Genomic DNA, 13,151 nt, shown 5'->3' with positions numbered 1-13,151 from the left:
ACTTGTCATCAAGACTTCCGTATCAAGGAAAGGATGTGAAAAGATAGTGATCCCTGCGAATATAGGCATCTATGCGCTGCACAATAAAATGTATCGCCTTTGTACTATCTTATCTGACCTCGAGAGCGCTCTGTTTGCTTGAGGAAGGAAAAGGAATATAGCCCCAACTATTTCAGTGATAAAGCATGCGCAGTGCTTTGGTCGTATAGACAGAGAGATTTGTAGAGACAGTGTTGGATTCATAAAACAAAGTAAGGCTTGTAGTGTCTCTTAGAATGAAAATTGTATAGTGTTCGATTAGATTATGTCACGAGGATGATTTTATGATAGTTAAAATGATAGATTATTCTCCTCTGTTGTTTTGATTAAGAATAACTTCTTTGATTAAATGTGGTGTTATAGATTTTATTTCTCTTCTGTTCGTGTCGTTTTTGTCGTTCGTGTCCCATGGTCTTCCATGGTCTCTGCTGTTCACAGTTAATTACATACAACTATCAGAACTTCCCGCTATTCCAATGATGGTTCTCACGTATAGGAATATTAGACTTTTTATACTACAACTTGTAATTTTGATTGTAATCATGTTTATTAAGAATATCTTCTTTGTAGTGGTATAGATTTTATTTCCGCTTGTGTTCGTGTCGTTCTTGTCGTTCGTGTTCCGTGGTCTTCCATGGTCTCTTGCTGTTCACAATTACATACATCTATCGGCACCCGTCTTCAACAAATCAGGGCAGATATCATAAGAGCTGGTTGTTGGCTAGGAGCGTGCTATGTGGTGAGGTTCATTTTTAACATAGTCGTTCGTGTCCCATGGTCTTCCAGGGTCTCTGCTGTTCACAATTAATTACATACATCTATCGGCACTTGTAATTAAAATCCCGCTATTGCAGTGATGGTTGTCACGTATAGGAATATTAGACTTTTTATAATACAACGTGTAATTTTGATTGTAATCATATTGATTAGGAATATCCTCTTTGATTAAATGTAGTGTCCGTTTCTTGTGTTGATATGGTATAGTTTATCTATTATTTCGCTACATGTTGGAGGATATGTCGGTTTGGTTCTATATTAATGCTATCTGTTGATCATCTTGATTCGAATTATTTCCTTATGTCTGCACTATTCACCTGATAAGAAATTGATTAATTAAAAGCTGTGCCATGTTGGAACAAAATATATAAAACTTAGAAACCCTATTGTGCTTGAAATTACTAAAAACGTTTAACAAGAAATATGGTAATGAGGAAATTATTAGTGTTGCGATAATAGTGATCGCGACTCAGACTTTTTATAATACAATTTGTAATTTTGATTGTGATCGTATTGATTGTGATGTCTTCTGTGATTAAATGCTATTCCATTTTAATTCTGATTCATTGAAAACTTGTGTGTATGATTACAGTTAATAAAATATATTGTGTTTGAACTGTGATACCTATTCACTGCTATTGTATGGTACCCGTAATAAGTATATTCTTTGTTACGTGTATTGCATTGTGTTTCTTCTGCTTCAGGTGTTTTGGCTGGGTTTTCTCATCCACACAGAGTCACAGCATAATTCGTGGCATTATTGACTTTAATAAATACATTTTCACTTGTAGTTTTGTGTATGACTATCCTTTGCATGTCTATACTTGCAAGTAAACCACTCACTGCACACCTGTTTTAGCGGAAAAAATTTGTGAGGGAAGTCGGCCCCGGTGGAAAAATGGCGAAACCAGGTGCGCTAGCTGAAGTATCTGGGTGTATGGTACGATGACGCTCTGAGCTGGTCCCACTTCACTGACTACTTGGACGTAAAGTCATCGAAGGCTCTCAGCATCCTTCATCGATGCTGTAGCAGTCGAATTGGTATGCGCAGGTCTGCTCTGCTTTATATTTATAAACTGTACATCCGGCTTACATTGGAGTTTGACCGTGTCCTCTTTTCCCCTGTATCTTACTGGCGCTTGAACAAGCTAGAGACGGGCCCTGCGACTCTGCTTGGATCTTTACGAATACACGGCAAACGAAACGATGTGCTTCTGTATGAGGCTCGCTTACCTTCACTGAAAGAACGGTTTCGATTGCTCGCTGTGTGCTGTTTCCTACCGCAAGGACAACATCTCATTGCGTTGGGGAACACTGAGCCTATCAGAGGGGCTAGGTGGTGGTGGTGGTACTGCTGAAAGATCTCGCCGTAGTCGGTCTCACAGAGGTGGGCGGCGTCACGACTAACGGCTAGTACGCCGGGGGCAACCTACACACTCGTCGCCAGCTGCTCTTCGCCCAACAGCTCCTCGCGCCACTCAGGACCTCTTTGGCGAGTGTATGCATACTTGGTATCCACTCAGAGCCACCCACATTGATATATTTCATGCGGGTGCCAAGCGCATTCCATTTTGCACTTTAGAGATGACATCGACAGACTACATAAACCGATATGCGCAATACTTAATCGTCGCAACTGACGCGTCGGTCTCTGAGGAGCGCGCTGGAGCTGGCTTGTTTTTTTCCTCAGCTTTGTTTCCACCGGTTCGGCTTCCACTTTACCCGCCCTTTGACAGCGAATTTTTAGCTATGGCCCTTGCCCTTAGGAGGGTCCCTTCCTCATTTGAAAGGGTTCTCTTGCTCTCTGACTCTCTATCCGTCATTTCTACTTTCGCGTCGTCATAGGGTCGTTTTATTTCTAATAATTACTCTTTCCCGTCCAGTATTACTGCCCTAAAACTCTCAGTTGGACTGCCAGACCTCAATGTACGTCGTAAATATCTACGTCTTTGTCTTTTCTTCAAGTTTTTTTTCATTTAGAACAGATACGACCCCATTTCTTATGCCCAGCCACATACATCTCCCCAAGACTTGACCATGCTTTGAAAGTTAATCGATTTCCATGTTCATCACAGCGATACTTACAATCGTTCTTTCCATGCACCATTGTCGAATGGAACTCACTTCCCCATGCGATCGTCACTATTACTAACTATGAACAGTTCAAGAACGCACTCGCCAATTACTTGTGTTTGTAACATTGCCTTTACCTTACCTTTGTTGATGTTATTATTACCGCGCATGTGTTGCTGTGTTACTACTACTTCACACTGTTTCAATTCGCCGACATGTATCTTTCATTTATCTTTCACTTGTATGTACATAGTGTTCCCTCCCTCATGTAACGCCCACTGGGCCCTTGAGGTATCATCATAAATAAATAAATAGGATCTGGTGCCGCCCTCACAGTCCTTGTTGTCAACCTCAGTGCATTTTGCCCCACGCCACAGTAGCGATATCATCATTACGTGGATTCACCTTTAAGGAAACTGCTGATACCCTCGCTAAAATGTCCCCCTCTGGCGAGATATTTAGTCTCCTCCTTGTTCTTCGGTTGCCAGCTATAGACGACTCACAATGCTGTCTCGAGCTCCCCTCCCCTTCCCCGCGGTCCCTCTATGAAGATATCTCCTTCTCGTGGAAGCCTATAGCCACCGTAGCTCATGACAGACAGACCCCTGGTTGACGCGAACTCGATGCCTGGCGCTACCCCTAATTGTTTACCTCCGCCGTGCTGGGCCAACGGCACCCAGGTGGTACTGGTTGGGCGCTCTTTGTCCCGCGTATGCTACCACAGTGCCAGGGTGAAACGGGCCAACACTTCTTGCTCCTCTGCCGATTAGACCCACTCCGCCAGAGGTATATCTGTACGCCTCTGCGTTTATCCTGTATTGGCATCAGAGCGGAAGACCAGCCACACAGACTGGCTCCCTCTACGTTTCACACGGACGTTTATTGCGAACCCCCGTCTCTTTAGCTTCACTGCTGTCTGTCGGAGCACCCCATACCGCGCTGTGTAACGGGCATGAAAGGCATAAATGTCGGTGTATGGTTCTTCCGTCTCCCACCGTAAAAGCATCACCGAATGAAGTGGGAGCTTTGCATTCGCGCCGTTAGGTGCATGAAGAAAGATGGTTTCGTGTGGATGACAACGACGAACTCACGTGTCCGCTCTGGTGGTGGTGGTGGTGATGGTGAAAGGGCTCGCCGTTGTCGGCCTCACAGATGTGGGCAACGTCACGACTGACGCCCTGGGGAATGTGCGTCCTGGGCCGACTTCCAAGGGAACCGTGCCGACATATGTCTGAAAGCGTCTGAGGAAAATCCAGGAAAAACCCCAGACAGCACAGCCGGCACCGGGATTCGAAGCCGGGTACCTCCCAGTCTCAACGTGACATGGCCAGCACGCTAACTACTGACATCCCACCATCCAACAACATCCAACATTCAATAGCTCCAATCCTCCTTCCTCCAATAGCTGACAACGTCCGGGCGCGCTACAGACGTTTCCTTTCTCTCGCGCGGCGTCGCCCTCCGCGTCCTGGCTATGAGCACCTCTTATTCCGTTGGAAACCTAGAACCCGAGAAACCGAGAGCATTGTGGTTGCCGTGAGACCGACACTTCTGTAACGCGCGCTCGGTGCCCCCCCCCCCCCCCCCCCCTCCTCTCCCTTCCATTAAACTTATATCTTCACCGTGCTGGCATCGAATCGTCACCGGCGTGCCCGCACTGCGATCAAGACGAGACCGTTCATCACTTCTTCCCTGATTACCCCTCCTATGTCACCATTCGTCGTCGCCTTCTCGTTCCCCCTGTTCTCTCCTTCGGTGCTCAGCTCTCCCTGACAACTCTGCTGTCCCTTGGAGCCTCCCACAACGGCGTTAGAGACCGCGCTATTCTCCATAGTATCATCTCATTCATCTCTAGCTCTAACCGGTTCTAACTCTGTTTTACCGTCCTGTTGACCGCACCTTATCAGTCCTAGCCAATCTCCCTTGCGAATAAGTGCCATCCCGCTTGAGGAGCAACAACAACAACAACAACAACATCCTTCTCTTTGCAGGTGTTGGCGCATGCGCTTTGAAGCTTCTAACAATGCCTGTAATGTGTTGCGTTGAACTGTACGAGCGTCGCCATGATAGTTGGCATAAAAACATGGCGTGTTATAAATATGCCTTAAGAAGTTTATCGTGTAGCTTTTTGGGGTACATCACGTGTTGGGTGCTTCCACAGGAGCATTCTATACCATTCGAAAGAAATGTTATCCTGCTATATTCTTAAAAAAATGCCAGCTACACCGACGTTGTGTTTATTTGTCATCATTGCTTCGTCGTCTTCTCATCATGTCGTCTCTCGCCGCCAGGAGCGACGCGTGCATGTAAATGGTCCATTCCAACTGGCCAATATCTTTTAGTGGCTAGGCCGTCTTTTGAGAGGACGAAGGAGAAGTTCCAGTGAGGCCGCTACCGGCAAGACCTCTCGCCAACCACCTCAACGAACATTCCACGGTCAGTACCTGCGAGGAATGAAGTACTTTGTGTGAGGAAGAAGAAAAAGAAGTGTGACATTCCAGACTGATCAACGAACTTTCAAGTAACCAACATGTCTTCTCGCAAGACGAAGCGCTCAAAGAGCTTTCATAAGCCATCCTCTCCGTCGCTTGGGGAAAGACGCCATGAACCACCTGCCCTGCTCCCTCTGCCCTCTCCACCGCAAAATGCACCCGCGGATCAACCATGTTCTCCTGACGACAGCATTCAGATAACCGGGAATGCAGCCATGGAAGCCCTGATGAATATGCAGCCGGAGGCGAAGGTAATGTAGTGCATATGTGCATAACGCAATATCCCTGCTAACATCTCGTTGAATCCACAAATATTTCCATGAACCGAGAATATTCTGCAGTGCGAGGTGGTAAATCGGAACATCCTCCGTTCAGCTTTCTACACGCACTCTAAACTAGGGTTCGGAATGGACAATTGCGCCTCATTTTTTTTTTTTTTTTTTGTGACATCCAACTGTTACAAATTGCGATATAGTGCGCGTTTCGTGCCATCCCACCGGAACATTCTAGTGGAAGGAAACGAAAAAAAAAAAAAAAAGAGTTGTGGTTTTCGGGGCAAAACATTTTGCGATAAAACGCGCGTATTATATTCAGATCGGCACCGTGCCGAAATATCGTTGGAATGCATCTCTTGTCATCTCCTACGAAATATGTTGTGGCTGCGCACCAGGATATTTCCCGCCGTTAGCAGTGCACTAGAAGACATGACGTTCTTGCTTGCGTAGCAGCCAAATCAATTACGTTTTTCGCATCTTCCGCTGGAGTATTCTGGGGAACGTCGCTTATGTGAATACATGGAGTGGTGCGTTTTGCTCTTCTCCTCTTTAACAACAACTGTTGTGTTCTCTCTGGAGTATAGTTGGGTCTTAATTCTCTCCATTTCTCTTTTCATTTTCAAATATACGTATTCGTGAAGATCAAAAGAATAAAAAGATTTCGCAGAGAGAGATAGAGAGAGGTTCTGCAATATTTTGTGTGGCCTTTTTATGGAGTAGGAAGACTCCTGCTGATTTTGTTGGTTTTTCGGGTTTCAAGTTTTAATGCTGCTTGAGGGCTGTTCTCGGCTATGACTTGCGTGATTCACATGAGTGAGGGGCTAACGTCCTTGTTATGTGTCGTGGACGACGAGGTTGGTTCGGACTGCAAATTGTACTGCCAAATTTCCGTTGTCAAAGCAGTTAACATGAAATCCCGGGATTTGGCCTCGTGAAATCACGGGATTTCGTGATTCGAATAGTCCAACGCTTGCGTGCATGCTAAACTTTTTTTTATTCCGCGTTGGTACCGCGAAGCAACTGTGGTTTTAAGTGGTGTACAGACCACGACCTACTCCATTATAGCGACCATGTCATACGGACGCCTTCCCAGCGCCGCACTAGGAGGTTTGCGGTGGCGCTACTCATCGCCCCGGTTATTGCTTCCTCACTTTTTACAATACTGTGTACTTCAGCTTGCCTTAGTATTTTTGTACAAGTGGTGGATCTCCCACGAGAGATGCTTCCTTCTAAAGTTGATTATCATCATCAGTCTACGCATTTTCATAGGGGCTGTTGCTGTCGTCTGCTACGTCCGCTTGCACGCGTTCGAAATTTAAATGTCCATTGTCCAATCATCATGTAGATCTCGCAAACCAGCTCTCTCGTCTCGGAGACGGACGCGTATTGCGCTGCTGAGAGGAGATCCTCGTTCCGTCCTTTGACGCCTCGCGACTCCTCTGGCTTCCCGCCAAAGGACTGCTGACGTTCTGCCCCCAGCCATGCTGAGCAGAGTTGATCCACCGCTTGCTTTCCGCATGCCTCGACACACCCCTCTCGTCAAGATGCCGCATTAGTTCATCGAATGCCCCTTTTCGATGTGGCTTTTACAGCGCAGTGGCGTTACCGCTCGAGGCACGTTGACTCTCCCGAATGCAATCACTGCGGTGCTATAGAAGATCTAGAGCACATTCTTCTCCAATGCCCACACTATCAATCTTCCCGAACCGTACTCTCTGGATCCCTTAACGAGCTGGACTCTCGCCCCCTCTCTCTCACAAAATTGCTTGGTCCCTGACCACATCCAGCCCACCAACGCTCTGCCCTCAAAACTCTCTTCACCTTTCTGGACACCATAGGACTTCGATCCATATTGTGAAGGGGGTCATTATTTCATTCCCCGTATCACTACCAGCAATGGGGTAGAGCATCGCCCCTGGCGATGAATTCCATCATCTCGAAATGAAGTTGTTGTTGTTGTAGATCTCGCAGGCCGATGAGTAACGCCTCTAGCGGATCGTGCGCACGGGCTCCTCATAGGGGTTGCCGAGTATGACATGGTCATAATAATCTAGTAGGTCGTGGTACAGACGAGGTCCGATGTGGAGAGGACGGTAGGAAGCATTGGGTTACGTCCTGAACCTACTCCATGGGGAACTATGCCGGGACTCTGGGGAACCGTGGGAGAACCTCACAGCTAGTGGGGTGGTAGGGTTCGAACGCTCCACCTCCCAGTCTTAGTGATGGCTTTGAAGTAATCGAATCCACAAAAGCAAAGGTTGCCGTTCCGTTGATTAGATGCTGCTTTCGTTGTTCTGGCTCTCAGAACCAGAGAAACGTAGGACAATTACGTTGCTTGTATGGCGACCTGCAGATATTGACAAGTTACGTATCCTCTTTAATTGTGTCAAAATCTGCTCTTGGAATTCTTCAATATCCGGGTGGCCCAAGAAGGCAGAATTTTCATTATCAGTAGCTATCGATACTCGATAAAGTATCTACATTTTGAGACATCGATAACGTCGATCGATATGGTTCCACCCCTACAGAAGTTTGATTGAAATACCTTATAGGGTGCGACTCCAAGGTACGAAGACTCAATACCGATGACCAGCGGGAATCACGTGACTGCAGTGTTTACAGCATGTCTCGCCTCTTGCGCCATGGGAACTGGGGTTGGCTATGGATCTCCTGCGCTGTCTCAGCTAGTAAAGGAGACCAGGTTCGGATCATCCCCACATTCTCAGGAAGCCGTCTGGTTCAACGCTGTGCTTCCACTCGTCGCCGTTCCGGGTGCCTTGGCATCTTGTGAGTATGCAGGACGGTTCACAGTAATACGGTGGACTCATGATATAGGGGCTGTTCCTCGTTTCCGGAATTTTTTCACGGACTCCATGGCCTTTTCCTTTGAAGGTATTCAATGAACCCTTAGACCCAGTTATCCGAAACTATCGTTATCTCTACGCAGTCGTCAGCAGCACAGGCACTGTACTCGCAAAGGTTGGCTCACGACTCTTGTCCGTCTTGTATCCTGTACGAATCTACTGAGACATACAGAACACCGAAGGACACAAACTATACAGCTCCACTATGGGACATTTATTGAACAAACAGCAGGCGATGAAGGCGACTATACTTTTCTAAGGAAATTCTGTCTCATAAGAATGTATGTCCCAATCTTGCCTGTTCAATGGATGTTGGTGATATAGTTGAGCAGTATTTTATTTCTCGGTGGCTCGTAATTTGTACAAAGCGCACTTCTACCAACAAGCCCATATCCCCGTACCAGGCCTCTTGTCCGGACAAACTTCCAACGGAGAATACGTTCTACGGTGTGTATTCGGTACATTCGGTATCTTCGGTTGGAACTTCTTACACATAGCAGCTCATTCATATATTTTAGCTCATTCGTTTATATAGCCACAATGCAGTCTTTGCGCTCTGCCAAGCAGCGCATATCCAGGGTCCTTTCGTTTTCAAGTCAAATGCGACAGAGCAGAACGTTAAAGTACACGCGAGAGACCTCTGCCCAGAAAACGTCACCATGACGTATTCATAACGTACATCACAAAACCGAAACAGCCCGCACGGAGAAGGTCGCCATTTCAGTGAGCCGAATAGACCTCTCCTTGTAAACAAATGACATCATAGTGTTCGACAGCGCCACCAATTTGGTAGAGTTTAACTACTCTCGAAGCTAGGAGCGAACAAGGGCGCGCACGTAAGTCGCGGTCTTGAGGGGATTACGACGGTCCTGAACGAGACGAGACCTTCGTTCCTACTTTCCTTTCTATATAGGAGGAAGCGAACAAGGGCCCATTCTTGGAACCCAGCCCTCCTCTTCTTTGTTTCGGTTTCCGTCTGTCTACCAACGCCATGACGACGCTTCTCGTGTAGAGGAGTATTCCTTGGCGTAGTTGACGGGTCGCTTCATTGTATTCGTTCTCATTACATTCACTTTGGTGTCTTCATGAGCGTCCACCACCGAAACAAAAGAAGGCTTCCAACCAAGGGTTGGTTGCATCATCTGGAAAGTCAATGTCGTCATTCTATGCGGAATGGTGTTAGCACGACCTAGTCAGCGCTAGAAACACCACGTGCACTCCGACAGGAACGCGTACTCCTCAGGGGTCATGAACATGGAAGAGTCCAGTAGCCGTTTTTAGAAAAAGCGTTCAAAAAGCCAGTGTCTACCGGTAGACTGGAGCTGAACAAGGCCATAAAGCTAATGTAAGAAACTACATCAAATTCTTATCATATAAAATGCTATACTTTAATATGGCCTTCTCGTTCCTTGATTTTTCTCTTGCTGTATTTGTTCCAGTCTACCAAGTTGGCGGCGCTCGTAAAATCTGACGTCATTTGTTTGTAAACAGTGAGGTGTCTACTGAACGATGGCAGAACGGTGGGGATCATGTTTGTCACAAACTGTTGACACATGAATCGTCGGATAAGGAACTCGTCTTGTTTGTGCGTATTTCAGGGCTAATTCTCAAGCATCTAGGCAACCGCAAAACCTTGCTGCTGTCCGCGATCGGTCTAATTTGCAGCTGGTTGACGGTAATCTTGTCGAGCAGCACTGTAACGTTGTACGTGGGGCGAGGCATAGGAGGTTTCTACAGCGGCATCGTGTCCGTCTGCGTCCCGCTCTACGTCACAGAAGTGAGCCCTGCTGGACGAAGAGCTTTTCTTGGAAGCGGAGTCGAGGTAGGTCATAGGTGCATGCACCGCCAAGGTGTCATGCATAAACACGCAGATTGCAAGGCGGTAAGCAGGGACATGGTAGTAACGGCGCCGCTGTGAATCGTGGAAAGCTGTCTTACGTCAATGTCTCTTTTCGGTCTAGTACGATGAAGAAGGCAGTGCAAATACATTAAGGAAAATCACCACTGAAATGCCCAAAGTGATGCCAGATAAACGTAATATGTGTGCTTCGATGTGATCCCAAGCCCAAGGCAGAACATTTTCAATACAAAAGCTCATCCGGCTCGTCCCTGCCAGTGAGCGGAGTCAGATGCCCTCGACACCCAATGGGAATGGAGCAGTTCTCTCTCTCTCTCTCTCTCTCTCGCCAAGTATGACATTTTTCCCCTAGATAATAATTTATTTTTGTTACGGCGCCCAAAAACAACCCGTAGGACCTTCCGAGTGGCCTGACGTGCAGAACAAGCGCGCATGATGCAATGAACTTCCCCTTAATCGGATTAGGGCACTAAGAATTCAAGAACTCGTCATCCGCTAACTTTAGCGGAAGATGTTGCTCCAGTAGTCTGCCGGTGCAGGAACTTGCACAATGAGAGAGGACACTGCCTCCTTGCAGGTTCTTCCCATGTCACTCCAAGCCCATCCTTTCCTCCTTACAGGTTGTATGGTGCATAGCTGAACTTAAAGCAGCAATGAACTGCACCAAGCGAGCCCGCCGACTGTGTCGGTTCCAAACGGCGATTTCAACGTGTTGTCTGACACTTTTTGTATACACTCTTAAAAATGAACTTCACCGCATAGCACGCCCCTAGCCAACCATGATCTCGAGTGATATCATTATCTGCCCTGATTTTGTTGAAAATGGGAGGCGTACGCCTTTTTTGTGAACTTATGCTGTTCATAATTGTCACAGAAAAGGCGTACGCCTCCCGTTTTTAACAAATCTGGGGGCTTAATCGCTTCATCGTCGTTATGGTCGTTACAAGCTAACGAGTGGCGGGAAATTCAAAAAGGTGGGCACGTGACACATTGCGCGTGACGTGTACCACTGCCTTCACGTATCGCGCGAAGAGCGCCGTGCACGTGTTTTATCACGTGCCCACCTTTTTAAATTTCCGGGCCGCCTTTTTGAATTTCCTGCCACTCGTTAGCTTGTAACGACCGTAACGACGATGAAGCGATTAAGCCCCGGGGGCTTAATCGCTTCATCGTCGTTACGTTCGTTACAAGTTAACGAGTGGCGGGTAATTCAAAAAGGCGGGCGCGAAATTTAAAAAGGCGGGCACGTGATAAAACACGTGCGCGGCGCTCTTCGCGCGATACGTGAAGGCTGTGGTACACGTCACGCGCAATGTGTCACGTGCCCACCTTTTTGAATTTCCCGCCACTCGTTAGCTTGTAACGACCGTAACAACGATGAAGCGATCCCCCAGGGCAGATAACGATATCACTCGAGACCATAGCACATAGCACGCTCCTAGCCAATCATCTTCCCGAATGACAACGTTATCGCCCATAATTTGATGATAGTGAGAGGCGGAGCTTATTATGAATCTGTTATGTACGGCTACAAAATAGGCTACGCCTCCCGTTTTCAACAAATCAGACGAGAACGTTGTCATTCGGGATGATGGTTGACTAGGAGCGTGCCATGTAGTGAAGTTAATGTTGAAGAGGGTAAAGCAGAACGTTATGTGTACCTCTGCGTTGGCGTCTGATCTATTAAACCGTAACTAAATACTTGCATATAGGAGTTCTTACCTCCTTTAAAGCTGCCTTGAGTTCTTCGTATCGTTTGCCTGTGTTACTTCCTCATCAACTGCCTGAGTAGGCAGCAGCCGTTATCCCAAATAATCGTCTTTCACAGATAGCTGCCGGTGCGGGCATCTTACTGCCTTATCTCTTCTGCCCGCTCCTCCACTGGCGCTGGTTGGCTGCCTTGTGTATCACCCCAGCAGCACTTCTACTGACCCTCTCCGGCTCACTCTTGGAGTCCCCCCTGTGGCTGCATAGCAAGGGACGTCGCGAGGATGCTGACCGTGCCATACAGGGACTCTACGGCTTCAATTTGCTTGCGGAGCTCAATTTCCAAAGAATGGACCGTGACGCCAAGATATGCAATAACGTACCGATGGCCAAGGTTTCTATGTGAGTTTCTGACTGCACATTCTTCCTGTAGGTTGAGGGACATGTAGGGTCATGCGTTCGCCCGGGAAAGTGCTTTTTAACAGTGGGGGGGGGGGGGGGGGTGCTGTTTGTTTGCAGGCGCGTGGCAATATGTCTGTCCCTACAGTTCCTGCAACAGTCTTCCTGCGTGACCGTGGTCTTCTTTAACGCCGTCCAGATCTTCGGTGCAGTCAGTCCCGATACGGCTTCCACGTCCAGCTCTCTGGCAGCCGCATTCCACGTGGCTATCACCTTTATCTTCAGCATGCTTACCGCTGACGTTGGTCGGCGATGGTAAGCTGTTTGCTGTCTGTGTAGCGACTGGTATTCGACAATCGCTCGTGCTAGAACGTTGAAATTGCATCTGGGCTTGGCTTCGTACCGGGTGTGGCCCACAGTGTCGGAGGTCATGTACTTGCTAACCGATTCAACGTCGTCTAGACATGACCTGTTCGATGTCACGTAACAGTCCCTTGGTTCAACGAATAGACCTCTCCCTGTTTGTAAACAAATGACGTCATAGTGTTCGACAGCGCCACCAATTTGGTAGAGTTGAACTACGGTCAAAGCTAGGGGCGAACAAGGTCGCGCCCGAAAGCCACGGTCTTGAGGGGATTACGATGCTCCCTAAAGGGGGCGCGATCTT

At 47.5% G+C, this 13,151-nt stretch overlaps 1 protein-coding gene across 3 annotated transcripts in view; it reads left to right on the top strand.

The window, feature by feature from the left end:
- The window catches only part of LOC135395359 (solute carrier family 2, facilitated glucose transporter member 8-like), a 72,283-nt gene that overhangs the window by 57,468 nt on the left and 1,664 nt on the right, over positions 1 to 13,151 (top strand). Inside the window, exons 1-6 of one of the 3 annotated variants that reach the window (XM_064626598.1) lie at positions 5,176 to 5,325; positions 5,391 to 5,632; positions 8,209 to 8,443; positions 10,119 to 10,342; positions 12,207 to 12,487; positions 12,605 to 12,799. In XM_064626598.1, the coding sequence (XP_064482668.1) occupies positions 5,420 to 5,632; positions 8,209 to 8,443; positions 10,119 to 10,342; positions 12,207 to 12,487; positions 12,605 to 12,799 (1,148 nt within the window). In that variant the 5' untranslated portion in view covers positions 5,176 to 5,325; positions 5,391 to 5,419. Of the gene's footprint in view, positions 1 to 5,175; positions 5,633 to 8,208; positions 8,444 to 10,118; positions 10,343 to 12,206; positions 12,488 to 12,604; positions 12,800 to 13,151 lie in introns of those variants that run through there. The other 2 variants (XM_064626597.1, XM_064626596.1) reach the window with 2 other exon arrangements.

The sequence above is a fragment of the Ornithodoros turicata genome, chromosome 5 (assembly GCF_037126465.1).
Source record: "Ornithodoros turicata isolate Travis chromosome 5, ASM3712646v1, whole genome shotgun sequence".
In the NCBI taxonomy this organism is placed as follows: Eukaryota; Metazoa; Arthropoda; class Arachnida; order Ixodida; family Argasidae; genus Ornithodoros; species Ornithodoros turicata.
This window is presented reverse-complemented; position numbering and strand designations above follow the sequence as displayed.